Below are 20244 nucleotides of genomic sequence, written 5' to 3'. Positions count from 1 at the left end.
GATATTCACACTATATTTAGATTCTATAGATGGTAGGTAAGAAAGGGGGTTGCACGAGACACATTTTGCCATCTTTAAGTTAGAGTAGGGTAAAAAATCTTATATTTTTGCTGTTTCCATTATTTATTAATAATAAAATAATATTATTATTTATTATATTTAGTCCTCTCGTCTTTGTAATGGAAGAGAATTTTTGCTGCTCATCAGCATTAGAGCTAGGATTGCCAAAACAATGTCATGGAAATGTTCTCCATTTTTTTCTTCGCATTTTGTACCCCTATGAAAAATTAAGCATGAGGAAAGTTTTTTGCAGTCTGAATGAGAGAGGATATACTTCTATGAAATGTAACCTGCTGAATAGTGGGCATGTGGCCAGACCAGTTCATAGGGTGTGACAGATAAGACAGCCAATATTGCTTTCCTTGCTACAAAATATCATCTACTAGATAATAGGAAAGTTTGGGATATTTTTATATTAACTGCAATGTTAATTAGGAAAGAAAGCAACATCATTATTTCTGATATAAATTAAGATAAATAAATAAATTAAAAGAAAACAGATTTGAGCTTTCCCTGAAGCATGTGAAAATTCAAAAAATCCCTTTTGTTCAAACTTTTGAATGGGAAGAAGAGGAGGAGGTTTTCCATTTACTTCAGTGGGGCCAGTTTTTCACCCTAAGTAAAGGCCTTGAGTATGGTACTCTGGAATTCTAGGGGTGAATATATAACAAATTCCAAACATTGTATAGTTAGTCGTCTCAACCTCTCCACCCCGCCCTCACAATCCCTGGGAGGATATGGCTGGTGTATGTCAGGAAAGCTCAACCATATCCTTCACCTACAGCTTAATTAAGGCAATCCAGGGTCATAGGCACACCATGATATGCCTCCCTCCCACCCACCCACCAGAGTGGCAGCGGAAGGGGGCTCCTCCTTCTTTCAAGGAGAAAAGGACCTCTTTCCCCTGGAGAGTAGGAGAGGCAGTGACAGGCAGTCCCCTTTGCTCCCTGGCCAGTCAGGGTCAGTAGAGGAGAATCCAGTGCTTTCCATAATAGCTAGAGTATATCTGCTTGGATAGGTGGGCTGAGCTAGGCCCACTGCACTCTTCTTCTCCTGACATTCAAAGAGTCTTTTTCTGGGATGTTGCTGGAGGGATCCCCCAGAGCTTTAGAGAGTACCTTGGAGTTAACAGCCCACTGAAATTTGAAATGGAAGGGGTAGTTCCTCCCATTCCAAGCAACTGTTTCAGGCTGTCTGCAGACTCAGGCAGACATCACTGCATTGGTTACACTCAGGACACTGTTTAAAGCTTTTCTTTTTAACCTTGAGGACTAGAAACTTTCTAGCTCACTCTTCTTTTAAATTAATGCAGAAAGTGCTGTAATCAGATGACTGCAAAGCAGGGGGCCTAGGCATGAGCCTATACTTTCCAGGCCTTAATCCAGCCCTGCCCTCACCTTTCCTCACCCTAACCCTGATACCTCATTTTTGGTGTCAAGTTCTTAAGTGTACCTGTAGAGGCTGGACCCACAAGAAAACCTCAGTTGAATAATCAAACTAGATAAATATACTTCAAGCCAAGCAATTTTCATATAACCATACATGATTTTTGTGCACAAATTGGTTGCAAGGCTTTTTTATTTTTTATTTTTTGCAGGCACATCCATTACATCAATGTTTTGTTACCATTTGGTCCTTGGAGAATCATAAAGAAACCTCTGTAAAAGTCACTTTTTAAAGTGTTCAATAAATTTTAGAAACATGAAAGGACCATCTGGCCTAATATACCTGACACGTTAAACATTTATCTCACTCTTACCTTCCTGCTTTTTTCACATTTATCCCTCAATCTTCTTTTCCCCAGAAATAAACCTAAGGTTGTTTTGAGCACACTTACATTCTTTGTTTCAATTACACTTTCCTATAATACAATGCATATATTTATTATCGTTTGCAATAAAACCCATCCAAGTTCCCTACTTACTCCTTACTAAACAAACAAAAAAAGTTTATGTCCAGAATCTTCAAATATAGGTGCCTAAAGTCAGGTCTTACTGCCATGACCCTGCAAACACTTACACACATGCTCAACTTTAAGCACTTAAGCAATCCCACTGAAATTGTCTTAAGACAGCATTTATGTATGTCCTTAATTTTAAGCACATGCTTAAGTTCCATTGACATCAAAACGGGCTTTTACTATTATTATTTAACATTTATATTGTAGTCCATGTGCTTACATATTGTTCTTAACAGGGAAGTTTTCCTAAATCAGAGCCTGAAGTAAATGGACTGATTTTCAAAACTGCTGAGCTCCCAAGGGAGCTGGTGGGTGCTCAGCACCTTTGAAAAACCACATAACTAAGGACTTGATCCAAAGCCCACTGAAGTCAATGGAAAGATTCCCAGTGACTTCAAAGGGCTTCGGAACAGATCCTTGTTTAGTTAGATGTTTGAATATGGATTGAGGAGCCTAACTTTTGGCACATATTTAAGAATCGTGGCTTTAGATAGTGGAACCGTGGTTAATATGCAGTGAGGATTTAATAAAGGAAAACTCTTGCCTGACAAACTTGATTGCTTTTTTTTTTTTTGAAAGAGCCACAAAACTGGATGTAAGGAAAATAGTAGATATATGACAGGGTATATAGGCCTTAATAAAGTACTTGATACTGTGTCTCCTAAAATGTATACTCAAATCAACTCCTGATGAATGACTAAGCTAATAATAACTGAAAATAGCAGGACTGAGTTGGGGGAGGAATCCAGTGGATTACCACAGGTATTTGTGTTACATCCAGTTTGTTTAAATGAAATCTTCCTGAGTGATACAGGAGAGGAAATAATGTCATACTAATGAAATTCACAGATGAAATTGCAATCCTGTAGGAAATTGGGAGGAGTTTCAAACATCAATGAGGACAGAGATATAATATAAAAAGGACTTAAAGGGATTTAAAAAATGAGCAAAACACACAAATTAGATTCATCTTGAAAAAAGCATGTTAATATCTCTGGGGAGAAATAATCCAAAAGAAGATATTCAGTGTGAGGGAAAAACCTGAAAAGCAGTAACGCAGAGAGAGTGAGTTAATAATGCAATATGGCAACAAGAGAAGCAAATGCAATATAGGATGCGCACACACGGTGTGATGAATGTAGGTTATTGGTATTTGACCTGATACCAAATAGTTGGCCTGGGCATTTGCTGACTACTGAATATGAATCCAAACAGTGGGATGGGGCAGGGGAGGGAGCATAAAATTGGAACAGACTATGATAAATGGAAAAGTTTTAAATTTAGACTCTCCCTTCTTAAACCAAATTCCAAATTTTTCAAACTTAAATGCAAGTCTTTCACACTACTTCTGCTAATGTCATTGGGTCCAACGAGGACTAAGCTATTGAATATTCCTCAACTTTTATGTCCATAAGAGAATGCTTCTCACGCTGGCACTCAGAAAAACTACAACAGTCACAAAATGACTTACTGTAGTAGGGAGTTCCCAATCATTACCATCTGTCTTTTATCAATACTCAATTTACTTTCGCTCATCCTGGGTAACAAACATGGGTATACGTGTGATCAACTGTGCATTGATATTGCATTTCTTTACCTTCCTCCACTGTGCTTACTCATATCTTCAGGTGCCTGGAAAATTAAGAATTTGTACACTACACAGCCTTCTGCTCTTGGCATGATCACCTTTCTATGCGTCTCATTTATGGGCCAAACATTCACCTTAAGATTGCATAAGTGACAAAACTGTGTCTCAGGGAGGTCACTGACCTCACACTAATACACATTCTCCTGCTGAGCTGAATATCTTAAGCAAGGAAGACCCACATTTCACACTTCTCAGAAGCCACTAGACTCCTTTTCATTTTTTAGGCCTTGAATCCATCAGACAATAAAACCTCTCACAATTTATGAGCAACAAGATACAATCCTCTTTGTGGATAAGTAGATTTAATTTAGTTTAACTTAGTAAGAAATTTTGTATGCAAATATTCAAATTTCACACTTACCATCGTTGTCTCTTGGATTGATCCAAAGCTGTTAATGAAAATGTTGACTGTTACATCGACTGGAATTCCTAAAGAAAAAAAACAGAAAATGCACAGTGTAAGATTTAGGGCCTGATTCTCTTGTGAGCTACTGACCATTTATATCATTCTGGGTCCTTAAATTGAATTACCCCCACTTTAGGGCCTCTTTTAAATGCACTTAACACTGCTCTGGCACTGAAATATAGACAAGAATCAGGCCATCAGTATCTTTTAATCTTCTAATATACATTTGCTAGATTAAAGATATGGTGTCCAATCCTGCTCCCATTAAAATGAAAATTATGACAATTATTTTCATTCTGGTGATAACAAACTAGAAAAATTCCTCAGCCCACATCTCTAAGCTTAAAATACTACATGAATAGTAAATTGGAATCTTTTGCAAATTTTTTACAAATGTAATGCTTTTGTGTTATCACTAACCTCACAATCTAGTACCAGCCCCTGTATATAGTGTAATGGATACAGACAACATATGTACAGAGGAAAGACATACACTTTCGGCTCTCTTCACTGATTTGTGACTTATACTGACATATTTGCTTAGATTTTCCAGACCGGATGTTCTTTCTGCAAGTCTGGTGTGAGTGTGTAAAGGGATTGGTGGTTGTGGTGGGGTATAAAAATGGCCCTTTGCAGCTTCTTCATCTGAAGGTTGTTCTTATATACTCTTCCGTGAAGAGTACAACTTGACATGATGGGGCAGCTTGTGTTTTCAATGACCCTGAGAGCTATGCTGGTGGGAGTTTTAATTCCTGGTGGGGTCACTCAAGATGGATGGTCAAAGGGTAGAGAGGGATGAAAAGCAGTCCTTTGGTCCTCCAGGTTGGGGGCTGAGTAATAGGCCGACACAACAAGGTAGCCTTTCCAGCAACCTGGACAGGGACGGCGGAATCTTGTTTGTGTCCTAAATAAGGTCTGACAGCATGGGAAACATTCAGATTCAGAATCGAATATACACCTTATTTAATTAATATTGTCATAAATATAAAGGGAAGGGTAACCACCTTTCTCTATACAGAACTGTAAAATCCCTCCTGGCCAGAGACAAAACCCTTTTACCTGTAAAGGGTTAAGAAGCTAAGATAACCTCGCTGGCACCTGACCAAAATGACCAATGAGGAGATAAGATACTTTCAAAGCTGGAGGGGGGTGGGAAACAAAGGGTCTGTCTGTCTGTGTGATGCTTTTGCCGGGAACAGATCAGGAATGCTCTTCAGAACTTCTGTTAAGTTAGTAAGTAATCTAGCTAGAAATGCATTAGATTTCCTTTTGTTAAATGGCTGGTAAAATAGGTTGTGCTGAATGGAATTCCTGTTTTTGTGTCTTTTTGTAACTTAAGGTTTTGCCTAGAGGGATTCTCTATGTTTTGAATCTGATTACCCTGTAAGGTATTTACCATCCTGATTTTACAGAGGTGATTCTTTTACATTGTCTTTAATTAAAATTCTTCTTTTAAGATCCTGATTGCTTTTTCATTGTTCTTAAGGTCCAAGGGTTTGGGTCTGTGTTCACCTATGCAAATTGGTGAGGATTTTTATCAAGCCTTCCCCAGGAAAGGGGGTGTAGGGCTTGAGGGGATATTTTGAGGGAAGAGTCTCCAAGTGGGCTCTTTCCCTGTTCTTTGTTTAACACGCTTGGTGGTGGCAGCATAGGGTTCAAGGACAAGGCAAAGTTTGTATCTTGAGGAAGTTTTTAACCTAAGCTGGTAAGAATAAGCTTAGGGGGTCTTTCATGCAGGTCCCCACATCTATACCCTAGAGTTCAGAGTGGGGAAGGAACCTTGACAAATATTATTCCAATTTATGCTGCTAAGACTGACTCGTGAAAGTGTAGATTCTGCCTTATGTGCAGGCTTGATACTATGCCATGCTGAGCCCCTCCTGCAAGTGGCTGAGTACCCTCAACTCCAAACACCTTCACTGCCATTGAGGGTGCTCAGTACCTTGCAGATTTAGGCCAGGTCTATGTGCAAGCCAAGTAAATCAGTCATGCTTGAGAAATATTTTAACGTGGGCAAATCACTTGTCAGAAGATATTCTTCTTCCCACATCGCCTCCTTCTGAATTGATGTAACATTTCTCCTCTTTCTTCTTCAGTCCTGATTCTTTCTGGACTGCTGGCAATGGGAGTGTGTGTGAGAGAAGGAATCAAATATTGGCAATAAGATTTTAGGCTATATGCCTACTACCTATTGCTGAATATCAAGTAGCCTATTAGGTGGACATGCGACCCCTGTGACAATGCCTACTGTTGAAAATAATTGAGTAAGCTTCCATAGTGAACAAAAAGGGGTGAGGTTTCTTCTGAGGTAAGTATCTTCTGTAGTATCTGGCTGGTGAATCTTGCCCATATGCTCAGGGTTTAGCTGATCGCCATATTTGGGGTCGGGAAGGAATTTTCCTCCAGGGCAGATTGGAAGAGGCCCTGGAGGTTTTTTGCCAGGTTTTAGCATGGGGCACGGGTCACTTGCTGGAGGATTCTCTGCTCCTTGAAGTCTTTAAACCACGATTTGAGGACTTCAATAGCTCAGACATAGGTGAGAGGTTTTTCGCAGGAGCGGGTGGGTGAAATTCTGTGGCCTGCGTTGTGCAGGAAGTCAGACTAGATGATCATAATGTTCCCTTCTGACCTTAGTTTCTATGAATCTACAGTATTTGAGGTTGGGGGGCAGGGTTAATATGTTTATAAAGTGAGTTGAGTAGATATATCTGAAGAACTGTTTCCCATGGGAAAGAGGAAAAGTCTTTACCTTGAGGACAAGGTGGTAATGGCATATCTGTAGCACTCTCCTCAAAAGCACAATCAAGATTATAGCTTTCCAGAATAGTTTTCTTCATACTATGTATTTGTGTGTTAAAATTATATACCTACACACACATATTTATATGTGATTTTTAATGTGGCAAAAGCCACACTCACAAGCTGCAGTTCAAGTAGTGTAATAAAAATTGTTTTTTTTTTAGAAAGAATCTCATTCCTGGAAAACTTAAGATGCAGCTGTGAGAGTTATCACATATTATTTAGAGGATATATACTCCTGTCATTATTATAACAGCACAGAAGTGATAGCTGCTAAGGGCATGTACTTAAGCATACGAACCACATTAATTTCCAAAATGCAGCAATAGGACTTAGCACAGATTTAAGGGAATTATAAATTCTGTGTGCTTTAGAAATACTAACACTATAGGGCCTAAATTCTGTAGTATTTTCGTGATCATTGACAAGAACCTGTTTAAAAGAAATTAAGTAAAACTGTTTAATGTTTTAAAAATACATTGCCTTGAAAACAGTATTCAAATACTAAATAAAACCATTTTAAAACCATATAATTTAATTTTAAAAAGCTATTAATTAAAAAAAATCCCTAAAAATACTCCATGTGTTAGCAGCATGAAATATTCATATGCTATCTATCCATTGGCTAAAAAAGGGTAAATATCTTTCAGCTGTTTCCCCACCCCTTTTTCAGAAATGTAATCCTATATCTTTCCAGAAATCTAGTTTCCACAGATTCTGTGCGGAAATGTTAATAACTTGAAAAGGTAGAAAATGTCTTTTAAATGTGACAAACCTTTGAAATTTGGTCTTATCCTGGGATCATAAGTGAGCAACAGCCTATTCAAGATATTGCTGGTAGAATTAACAGGTACTCTTGCAAGATCTTCAGCTGACTGCTCGCTGTGAAAAAGTGCACTGGTTATTATTTAAGATAGCAGGTACTGTAACTTTGAACTTCCTGAGTCATTTTAAAATGCCATTCAAACTATCCAAAAGGCATCAGACATATAAAGGTCCCCCAAGTTTACCCCTTACAGTTAACTTCTATAGTATTTAATCTTCCTTTACCTAGCTTACTCTAATACACTGTAGTACTGACATTTCAATATTTTCTTCATAATGTTATAAAACGAATGAAAACTCTAATAGCTTCTGATTGTAAACTAAATAAAAAACTAAAAACATCAAATAAGCAAAAATGCACTAATGACTTTTATATCAGTGATGCTTTAATTTCTTCATTAGTAGAAGCAGCCTAAAGGACTAATTTTAGTGACTGTCAAATTAGAAAAACAAATTGACAAGCAATTTTAGATGCCAAAACATTCAGAAGTTTTTGGCAGTCCATTGCTTTCATGTGACAGACCCAGATATCCCACAAAGAGTTGAAGGCTCTTTGTAATTTAATTGGTAAATCCTGATAACCCTTTTCAATTGAAAAAAAGAGGTTGCTAATTCTCATTTTACTTTTGTCGGGAGAATTGCAATCCTCATTAACCTTCCCATTACTGTTCGTGTTTCAGGTGATCAGTAAAATTAGTTAGCTTGAGATAGGTAAGTGTAGCTTAGCTACTGAATTTTGATATTAAGGTCAGCAGGCACATGCATGCACACACCTCCACACACACACACACACACCCCTCCTTGCAATTCACCCATGCAATTCAGTGGACCATCCACACACACAGTTTGGTAATTCCAAGACTCCAGAGTAACCCCAAACAAATGAAACATCAAACCTAAGCCTGTTTGTGATTTATCATATGACTAAACAAATCTGTCATACTACTTACACCCTGACTCAGACTCCATGGAAGATAAGACAGTAAGTTTATACCTATGTGTGTTGCATCACATAACACCAGATGGTGAGGTTATTTGATACCTCATTCTAAACTGAATAGTAGGTCACAGACCTAATTTGCTCAGCTTGTTATGATGTTTCAGTTTGCTTGTACATATTTTACATGAAGTTTCATTGAATGTGTTGAGAGCTTTTGATGTTACCCTTGTTCATGAAATTTACAACTAAATGCTGTGCATGTGGAAGCCACAGAATAGATTTTATATTTAGAATCCAAGATTTCCTCCTTGGATGTGAAGTAGGGTTTCACTATTAGAGTACTACCCTCAACTTGATTATAGTAGTGTAGAGGCTGTGATTATAGGAGCAGCACTTCTAAATGAAATAATCACGTTTCTAATATCTCAGACAATGGAAAAACATACTAACAGGATCAATCTTCCACTCATCCACATATTACCACAATGTATTATTGGTTATTTCTCCAAAATGTAATTTGTGCTACAATAAAAAGGATACTTTCAGGAACAAAAATAATGGAATCCCTGAAGATTTATACAATAGTGAAAGGTCAGGAGTGCATAATGCATCACAACTGGTTGTATAATTATGACTTTCAAGATGCTCCAAAAGAAGGAGGGGGAAAAACCCTATAATCTATATGAGAACTTTCCTTGCCGATCCCTCAAAGCTGACTAAACCATATATTCTCTATCAGCAGCTGCTAAGCTACCACGAAAAACCTGGTATTTAAACTACCTGTAAGCCTGGCTTGATTAGGGTTGCCAATTTTGGAGGTTTCATCACATGACATTATCTTTAAGATTCATCTTTAATTCCTGGAGACTCCAGGACAATCCTGGAGGGCTAGCAACCCTTGGCTTGATATTCATTTCAATCACATTCATATAAAACAAGAGTAAAACCACTGAAAATAATAGAGATCATAGGCAGACAGGGCCAGACCCTGGCTAAGGCTTATTTTTGCTACCCCAGTTTTGAAAAGCAGCTTTAAAGCTTGTATAGCTGGCTACCCACTGTAGAAAAAACACTCGAACCAGCTATTTTGGCTCTACAGCAGGAGTGGGCAAACTTTTTGACCCAAGGACAACATCTGGGTATGGAAATTGCATGGCGGGCCATGAATGCTCAGGAAATTGGGGACTGGGTTGCAGGAGGGGGTGAGGGCTCTGGCTGGGAGTGCAGCTCTGGAGTAGGGCCAGAAATGAGGAGTTCAGGGTGGAGGAGGGGGCTCTGGGCTGGGACCGATGGGTTTAGAGGGCGGAACGGGGATCAAGCCTGGGGCAGAGGGTTGGGGCGTGGGAGAGGGTCAGGGGTGCAAGCTCTGGGCAGCACTTCCCTCAAGCAGCTCCTAGAAGTGGTGGCATGTCCCGTCTCCAGCTCCTACCTGGAGGTGCGGCCAGGCGGCTCTGCATGCTGCCCCATCCGCAGGCGCCACCCTGCAACTTCCAGTGGCTGCAGTTGGCCAACGGGAGCTGCAGAGGTGGCACTTGGGGTGGGGGCAGTGTGTGAGCCCCCTGGCTGCCCCTACCTGTAGGAGCCAGAGGGGGGACATGCTGCTGCTTCTGGGATCTGTGTGGAGTCACGGCATGCACCGAGCAGGGCAAGCCCCCAACCCCGCTCCCTGGCTGGAGCGGGGCAAGCCCCAGACCCCACTCCCTGGCAGGAGCTCAAGGGCCGAATTAAAACGTCTGAAGGGCCGGATGTGGCCACAGGACCGTAATTTGCACACCCCTGCTCTATAGCATCCATTACTGAGCACTTTACTCCAGCACAACAGGGAATGACTGGTGGGGGGTGGGGGAAGGGGAGTCAGAGAACTGCTGAGCTGTGGGTTCAGGTGCCAGAATGGCCCTTTCGAGGCTAAGTTACTCCTTGGCCCACTAGCTGTGTCCCCCAACACTTCTCTGATTTGTGCCAGGCAACAAACAGCCAATCCCAAGGATGTTACCCACAGTGTTAGGATCCAAAACCAAGACTTTATGACACAAGTTGTGAAATTGAAACTTTGTTAAATTGGCTTCAATTACAACATTTGTACTGCAGGCTAATTCTTTGAAAATTAAATTCTTATAAAGAAAGTGAGAATAAAACATCAAGAGTCCATACTTTTAATAAAAATATGTAATCTGTGGGGGAAATGCACAGTTTAAACCAAGAGTGTTTAAGAAACACCCTCTTCACAACCCACCAAGGTCTCAGATTTCTTTTCCACGATATGCATCTGAGGAAGTGAGCTGTAGCTCACGAAAGCTTATGCTCTAATAAATTGGTTAGTCTCTAAGGTGCCACAAGTACTCCTTTTTTTTTCCCTATATTGCAGCTGAAAGACATTTCTAAAACCTAAAACAGCATAAGCAATGCAGTTACCAAGCAGCTTTAGATTTCTGTGTGCTCTTTTATGCTGTTGCAGGTGGAGGAGAGGGAAGGAGAGTGCCTAAACTTAGTTCTTAAATTATAAATATTCATTCACTTCACCTTGAAATTGCAAACTGAGAATTAGATATTCTTTAGACAAGTTTCAGGTCAAATCAGAATTCTGAATCCTATTCAAAGACAATGCGAAGTATTACATATGTTATTGTGCCACCTCAAACTCCAGAACTAGAACATGCAAATATGAGGTAGAATTTAGGAATAATATTAAGTGGCTGCATTATACAGATCCCTGATCACATCTGGGTGAGTCACATCAACTTCTACCCCATTTAGAGGATCTGAGTAACATCATTATTAGATAGAAAATAAAATTATGATTTTTTTTAAAAAAATTATTAATATAGTCAGTGTAACAATGTGAAATAGTACAAAATATATTTATCAAGAGATAAACTGATATATATATATATATAAATATAAGGAATGAGCAGTGATAACCAGACTTGAAGTACGGTACAAGAACGATCACAGAGGTATACTGAAACTCTCTTAATCTAACATTACTGCTATTAATTAGTAGTTGTTATTAAGATCTGATATCCAGTTTTATATCCAGGAGGAAGGTTATTTCTTTTCCTTTACTCATGTTTATTGATTAGCTAACAGAGTGCCACATGTACACTCAAATGGTTACTCCTGGTGTGGATTTTCTCCTCCATTATGTAAGTGTGTGAAATTTCTCTTACCCATCCATTTTGAGATGAGGGTTTAAATACATTCATTTTCAAATAATTTTCCAAATGTCATGTCTGTGCATTCCCACATTTGACCTGGGTCAAAATGATGAAGTAGAAATGCAAAACCTGTCTCTTACACATCTTTAAATTATTTTGTGTTTAACTTTTAGCATTGACCATTGGCCACTACCAGTGAAAATATCAGCAATAGAGGTATAGCAAACAGCTTTGGATGACCTTTTTGCAGATATCACTGATCAGTTAACAAGAAACATCTAAACTTAAAGTGAAAAAGAAAATATTTTTTCCCTTCTAAATGATCAAGATCATTCTCCATTTTGAAGAGGGAGCAAGTAAGGAAAGACGAGTGTCCATACATCACATCCACAAGTAGAATTAATATAACACCATACTGGCCTGATCTTAAGAGGCACTGAGTATGTATAATTTCCACTGAAGTCATTGGTCTTCAGAAGTCCTGAGCACTTACAAACCCCACGGACTTCAGTGCAAATTGTTATATCTATCTATCTATTTAGTGGGATCTTTCCTTTCACAGGCAATAGCATTTCTTTCCAAATTATAGAAGTCCAGCATTTAAAATATGAAACATTTTAGAAACCCTTGTTAGCAGCATAAATTACCAGTTTCTGTTGCAAATTTCTAAACTGTCCTGGTTGCTATAGTATATGAATATTATAGTACTAGCCCAAAGTGGTTAAACAGAGATATTTGTCTGACTCGTGTAGCATGTTACCTGTGTATAAATTAAATTCACAGATTCTACAGAATTGGGAGATGGCAGACATAAGTAAGAAGAGAGAAATAATACTAAGGGAGCTAGAGAGACTAGGAAATGAGCAGGAAAAAAAACAAAAGGAAGTCAAATGTAGATGACATTCAGACAGGTTTACTTGTCTCTTCATTTACCAGGAATAAATGACTGTGGCACTGCGCAATCTTAGTTGAACTGGAGATCCATTTCTTGACTTAGGAAATGAGACACAGACTATTATTGTGCAGTCTTCACATCCATCATCAATTACCAGGATAGCCAGTTATCTATGGATTCCAGTGGGACAGCTGATGTATATAGTCTAGGACATTAAAGCTCAATCTTGCTTGCATCTAAATCTACATTTTCTTGCCTCTGCAACCATTGATAACACCATTTCCTCTAATGTAATGGTTTGTCTTGAAGCATAATCCTCACGGCATGTTAATACAAATGCATTTTCAGCCTGTGTGGTCACAGGCCAGTCAAAATATGATCTGCTGCCTCCGGAGAAAAACAATAGACAGGATGAAGAAAGAATGACATTAAAGATTGGGAAGTGCTCATATACTATGGTGATGGTGCCCATATAAGTAGCTAAGATACATAGTCAGGGTCTCTGCCACAAAAGTGGCAGCCCCTAATAGGAGAGACCTTTAATATTCCATGGACACTCACCTTCAGAACTTAGTTACCATACCTACAAAAGTACATTGTAATTGCAATGTTGTGAAATGTGTTAGAGAGAGAGACAGAGATAGAGAAAGATCTGTTGCTTATTCCTAGACAAGTGGGAGATATATAACCTTTTCTTGATTATCACCTCTCATCGTTATTTTTAATGAGCCTATCGCCAGGGTATCTGGACACCAAATTTAAAAATTAAGACTTCGTTAAGGTTATCCATAAAAACCCTGTTCTCCACTCCTAAGTTCAGTCACTTTACTGGAACTTTTTTTTTTTGAGGGGGGGGGTTAAAATTCACATTAATTTTGCTATCACCCTCCTAATGTCTCTATTACCTCAATAACCTTGTGATGGATTTGGATACACTCTGTGATACTTCATAAATAAAGTATATAGGGATGGGTTTTTTTGGTTTGATTACACTGGCTTCCAATCAACAAGAGGCTGTCTAGAAAAACAGGCAGGAAGCGAAAGAATGGCTCAAGAGGGCCACCTCTCCACAAACACTTGATGCTTGTTACAGGGAAGTGCCAAGACTATTAGCTTTGAATATTTTTCCTCTTCTCCACCGACTTGCAAACCTGGTTCAAAGCAGGACAGGAAGAGTCCAATGAACGCAGGAGATCAAAAGAACTACAGCAGAGTTTAAAAAAAGAACACTCTCTCAAGACAGAGGATGGGTTGTTCTGGGGAACCAGACTAAGACACAGGTATCTGCTGGGATGTCTGGAAAAGTTAAGCCTGCATAGATTGCCAGGGGATGGTAAGTCTTTAGGTAAGCTAGCCATGCAAATAGTGTTTGTTGTTTTAAAATCCTGTCTCTAAATGCTTTGTTCTTACTGCAAAATAAACAATACTTTAGCTTAAGAAGACTCTCTGGTCACTATATACACAACTGGTCACAGACTTCCAAAAAGAAGACCCACAGGCGCCCATATTCAGTTGTACCTGGTGGCTAAGTACAGTTGATACACAGGGCACTGTAGAACAGGACCTGGTCAAAGAGTAGAAATACTGTGGAATTCCACCTCAGGAAAGGTAAAGAAACAAGGCCTGACAGCTGAAAGGAGGGTGCACTCAGAGAGGTCAAAAAGGGACAAAAATACAGCTAACGTTGCAGTCGTCACAATCCAGTAGAATACATTGGCCCTCTTAATAATCATTACATGATCAGTAACCATTAGCATCATTGACAGGATGTAACAATGACGTTAAATGAAAGATTTCCAATCATCTCACCTGTGTAATCCCTGTAAACCATATGGATCCTATATCATCAACATGAACTCACAGACAGCTTACCCATATGTGATATGAAGCAAGGCATTATCAAATGTATGGTGGTGGAGATACATTTATATTGATGGTGGTGGGATCAGGAACTAATTCATTGACCAAAGGTGACTCTTAGAAGGTTTTTCAGCAAGTCTGAGCAGACATATAGGTGGCATTCTCAGTTTAAAGTCTATAAGGCTTCCTTGAGTTTGTCAGGATACATTATTTCTCATTCTTTTGGGCTTCTGAGACATACACTATGATGGGATTTATTGTCTCACACAATTCACTGAGGTTACAGGGAATCCTTCTCCTAACAGACCATGTTATACAAGGATAATTATTTGGGAAAAGAACTGCTAGTGAATAATGTTTCTTATTGTCTTGTTCTCATATCAGTTATCTGTTGTCCTAAAATCTCATTATGCTGTGGCATCTGTAATTTTAATAAGTGTGTGGTATACACTGTTGACATGTAGCATGACTGTCAGGGAAGAAATAGACATGTCTCAGACAAGTTAACCCACAGAACATTTTATAACACACTGTACTACTGTCCAGATTGTCATATGATATGTAAACCCAGTTGCCAGAACCTGCTTATAGCTTAGACGTTGGATGATTTAGCATCATGTCCCACTATTGAAGAGTTCAAGACTGCTGGTTGACTGACAGAAAGCGTGGTAAATATACACTGCTGTATTAACTTCAAGCATTTAAAAAACAAAAAACAATATACCACTCAAGCTGCAGACTTTGATTCTAGCTTATCTAACCAGAGAGATATGAGCAGATGCTTTACACAAACAGTGATACGCAAATAACAGTGATGCAGATATATGATAAAGTGAAACGTAATGAAGTGAAACATAACTTAATGCAACAAGACGTCTGACGTATCACAGTAAACCGCAAGCACTATTACTTTTTATATGAAGTATTAGTCTTTTGTGATGTGGGCATCTGATATTCTGAGTGATATGCACCATACTGCAGAAAGGGTCTAGTACTATACAATGATATAACTTCTTTCAGTATCAGGGGAATTATACAATATGTATGGGATGAATATCAGCATGTATCTAACTGCCCTATGTACAATATATCCATTTTGGGACAAGCACTGAATAATATCAGAAACAATAATCCTCCAGAAATTCTAACATGTTCACATGATTTCTCATAATATTATTTTAGAACAGTTTATCTCAGTTTATTCAAATAGTTCCATTCAATTGACCAGTTCATTGAAATTTAAGAACACCATTGGGAGCTCACAAAACAGGCAAACTTGTTTTCCTCCTTCAATCTATGGATAATCTATGGATCTACTCGTTCATACATCTTGAAACACGTGGTGACCAGAATGTATCATTTCAATTCACTAACTAAACCTCACATTTCCTTTGTTTAAGAAATCAGTTAGTTTTAAATGCAAAACATTTTTGATACAACTCTTTTCTTATGCTTCTCTTTCTAGCTCTGGCATGACCTTGCTGTGTGACCATAGGTAAGTCACTTCCGTTCTCTTTACCTCTGTATCATGGGGATGGAGAAAATTCTCTAAGTCCTAGCAGGAGAGAGATTTGAGCACATCAGGAGTTTTAGAGCCCTTGAGCTCAAAAGGACAATGGGTGATTGTTGTTTGGGGCAAGGATTTACTACTTGTCCCCCATTCAAAGCCAATAACACATCTCTGTGTTTGCAATCATGAGTTAGAAATTCTCAGTGCCCCTCTGTCTCCCGCTGCCATCAGATGTTCCTTGGATTATAGAGGCTTGGATGCTAACACGACTGGAATTTGTTACTGGCTCCCTGGATGTTCCTAGCCAATGAGGGTCTCAGTCTGGCCTCACTAGACACTAAAGATCAGGGTGGATTGATTTCATTCAAAATGTTTTTCATTTGTATTTATGAGTTACTTTCCTAATGAAAGATTGATTCTCATGAAATTCTTAGTGGTGGCAGATGGCAGAACAAGGAGCAATGGTCTCAAGTTGCAGTGGGGGAGGCGTAGGTTGGATGGGGAGGCGTAGTTTGGATATTAGGAAAACCTTTTTCACTAAGAGGGTGGTGATGACCTTGAATGGGTTACCTGGGGAGGTGGTGGAATCTCCATCCTTAGAAGTTTATAAGGCCCAGCTTGACAAAGCCCTGGTTGGGATGATTAAGTTGGGGTTGGTCCTGCTTTGAGCAGGGGTCAACTAAATGACCTCCTGAGGTCTCTTCCAGCCCTAATCTTCTATGATTCTATGATCTCTGAATAATTAGGTGTATACTCATGTAAACAGACAACTGCTAGTATCCAACCATACATTCCTTGCATATCCAAAATTTCTCAATTCACTGGGAATTTTTACATGCACAAAGATTTCAGGATTTGGCCCCTAAGTGAATTACATACACAAACTGGCATTCCATCTAGTGTTGGCATTATTATATGTACACATGAAACAAGGTCAGCATCTTCCTGTTTTAGAGAGCACTAGGCAAAGAAACATGTTTTAGACTAATCCACCCACATTTTCTCTTTTTCCTAAATATGTGCAGCCACATGCAGATAACATATAGATCTTGGGAATAATACTATCTTGGTTAGAAAATATAAATGGAGATACTTTAGTCAATTTTTAAAGATCCATTTGGCAGATCTGAGAATACAATTCAGCCCTTAAAATTTTTCTTATATGGTTATATTGTGGGACAGACTTCCAGGGGAAGTTACAAGTGTTTCTTAAACTAATAACTATAGGATGAAATACAGGGACAGATTTTGTAACCATTACTCACATGGAGTAGTATCTAATCACATCAGTGGTCAAAATACATGCAGTATAGCCATACACGTGAGCAAGCACTACTCAGAGTGAGGGTTGCAGAAATGGGCCCAGATTATTATGTGTAATATTACAGTATAAATATTTTACACAAATGATACAATGCACAGTTTATACAGAATTTTATCCCCTTACTCTCCAGAATGCCTATCCCCATTGAATAGAGGGATGTCCTGATACTGAATGCCCTCCAGGGACTGTCACTAGCTACCTGGGAGGTCAGCTATCCCTTAGTTACCATAACTTCCCATGACAGCCATGTGCCACCAGAACAATGAAACTATTGATCAACAGGGCAGGCTTATGAGTATGTGGATAATGGAATTTCACAGGAGCCAGATCTAGATTATGGAGCTTACCTATCTTCAGAAGGGCTACAAAACCTCACAACTTTAAAAACTAAATACACAACTCATTTCTTCAACTTAGCTTTTCCTCATAATTTTACTTACACCCCCAGCAACTCACCCCCAAACCCTTGTAAACTAGCAAACTATTTCTGCTACAAGCTAGGAAAGAAGAAAAAACAGAGAGATTATTGCTCATCCTTCTCCCTCCCTGCCACACTCCCCATAGTTAAATATTTGGGAGGTGCTCAGACACGGCAGTGATGGAGCCAAATAAGTACCCAGATAGATACCAGGTAAGGAAAGAAGAGGTTATTTCTTCTACTGCTGTGTGGTGTGCCAGAGAGGTTCTGTAGAGTCAAGATGCATTCTCTACTTTTCTTTTAGTTATTTAAGGAATATTTTGTGGACCGGTAGTTCACCAAGAAAAATTCTAGGATAAATTTTCAAATAATTCCATTTTTTAGCCACCTAAAAAATCTTCAATTCCACTAACATTTTAAAATTTTAAATGTATTTGTTTTCTTTTAAAATAATCAATTTATTGGACCTTGTTTTCTCTGATCTTTCTGAGTTTCTGCGTCTGGCCAGTGGCAGAAGTTATATTCTCTGAAAGGCTCAAAGGGGCTATTTCTCAGCTTCAGAAGGGGTTGATGTTGGTTACTGAGTACAGACGAGAATTTTGGAGAATACCTGGAAAAAAGGCTACAAGTTAGAGCAATAATCTCAATGTATTTCAATTTGCCTTAACCAGAAATACCAGGGAACTGAGAAGAATGTACACTGGGAAAAAACAAGTTACTTGATTGACTGCTTTGAACAAACCTTAGAAGCAGGTTACAGAATTTCAGTCTCAAAGATGCCCATCTACACATACTTATCCATCATCAACCGCATACAATACTTATATCTATGTCTAACATTTATTAGTTATCTTGTGCTCCTTTGCCCTCTGGCAGTTTCTGCAAAATAAGAACAGTTTAAAGAAATTCTCTGTGACAAGAATGAATTTTTAAATTAAATAAATACTTTTAATATGATAAACATTTCCCACCTAATTAACACTTTTATAATATACCATATATACTCGTTCATAAGCCGAATATTTTTGCTAAATCAGTGACGCATCATTAAAGAGCAGGGGTCAGCTTATAAACGGGTCTACACCACAATCTGATGATTTTAAACTCTATGGAATCATTGCATTGAATATCTAAGACACTGTAGTTTTGTTTACCTGGAGCGTCTGCAGGCATGGAGCCCCTCAGCTCCCTGTGGCGCTCCTCATCCCGCAGCTCCCATTGGCTGGGAACGGAGAACCGCGGCCACAGGGACCTGAGGGGCTCCATGCCTTCAGATGCTCCAGGTAAACAAAACGTCCCAACCTGCCAGCGGCTTACCGTGACAGGCTGGGAGCCAAAGTTTGCTGCCCCATTTATTAATGTCAATACTGCAGCCTTTTAAAGTTGCAAAGGCTTGTTTAGTGGACTAGATTGGCTTGAAAGGAATACTAAAAGAGCAGTGCTGCAGATCTGCATGACATTTGACCCAGGCATTTCACAAAATGCTATGACTTACAAGCCAATCAGAAAAGTACAATGAACGATGGTACTATAGCACTGGTGTCAGTCCACGACTGTGTAATTTGATCTCTTCATGCATTTCTACCAATGGACCTCGTAAGTCTTAAGACAATATGAAAATATAACGTGCAGAATCGATGGAATCTCTAAAAATTGAAATAGCCTGTTATCCCCACAGACATGCCACTCTACAAGGCTGCTTTGAAATAAACAAAGAACAATAATACTTTGACAGTGATAAAGCAGGTGACATTCCTATATAAAGTCCTACAAAACCTATAACAACAACAATAATAATAGTAATCTATTTTCATACTAGTATTTAAAATGAACAGTGAAATCAAAAGAAAAAGGTCTACTTATCACGCAGCGTTCAAACTTAAAGTTGCTGAACATGCAGAAGCAAACAATAATTGCGCCGCTGCTCGTGAATTCTGTATCAATGAGAAGCAAGTAAGACAATGACGAAAAATAAAACAACACTAAAAGACATGCCAAGAAGCAAGAAAAAGTGTCCAACAAGGTGCGCTTCATTTCCTGAGCTGGAGAAAGATCTCAATAATTGGGTTGTTGAATGTCGACAAAATGGGTACATTGTCACTAGAACTGGAATTCGTCTGCATGCTCTGCAAATGTCGAAAGACGACAAATACAAGTCAGTAAAGCCATCAATGTTTGTCGCATCAGCGGGTTGGTGTACTCGCTTCATGAACCGTCATAGTCTCTGTCTTCGTCAGCGAACAAAGATAGCGCAACACCTGCCGAGAGATCTGGAAGAAAAAAAATCGAATCTTTCCAAAGGTTTATTATAAAATATCAAAAGGAATATGCATTTGAACTGTCACAAATAGGAAATACGGACGAAACACAGATGACATTTGATCTCCTGAGCAACAGAACAGTAACCTGTGTCGGTGAAAAAAGAGTTTTAATTAAAACCACTG

At 38.9% G+C, this 20244-nt stretch overlaps 1 protein-coding gene and 1 long non-coding RNA gene across 6 annotated transcripts in view; one reads left to right on the top strand and one right to left on the bottom strand.

Annotated features, from left to right (window-relative positions):
- Positions 1-20244, top strand: part of LOC140910482 (uncharacterized) — a 126167-nt gene that overhangs the window by 68276 nt on the left and 37647 nt on the right. The window contains exon 3 of the long non-coding RNA XR_012158605.1: positions 16014-16043. This is a non-coding gene — a long non-coding RNA (uncharacterized lncRNA). The remainder of the gene's footprint in view (positions 1-16013; positions 16044-20244) is intronic.
- Positions 1-20244, bottom strand: part of GLRB (glycine receptor beta) — a 77139-nt gene that overhangs the window by 49133 nt on the left and 7762 nt on the right. For 4 of the 5 annotated variants that reach the window (XR_012158604.1, XM_073341455.1, XM_073341458.1 and 1 more), the window contains exons 3-4: positions 7649-7755; positions 4030-4097 (exon numbers count right to left, since the gene is read on the bottom strand). Coding sequence is in view for 4 of the 5 variants with exons in the window: in XM_073341455.1 (XP_073197556.1) it covers positions 4030-4097; positions 7649-7755 (175 nt within the window). In the remaining variant the exon portion in view is untranslated. Of the gene's footprint in view, positions 1-4029; positions 4098-7648; positions 7756-18542; positions 18680-19820; positions 20071-20244 lie in introns of all 5 variants that reach the window. The other variant, XM_073341457.1, reaches the window with a different exon arrangement.

Source organism: Lepidochelys kempii, chromosome 4 (genome assembly GCF_965140265.1).
Source record: "Lepidochelys kempii isolate rLepKem1 chromosome 4, rLepKem1.hap2, whole genome shotgun sequence".
In the NCBI taxonomy this organism is placed as follows: Eukaryota; Metazoa; Chordata; order Testudines; family Cheloniidae; genus Lepidochelys; species Lepidochelys kempii.
This window is presented reverse-complemented; position numbering and strand designations above follow the sequence as displayed.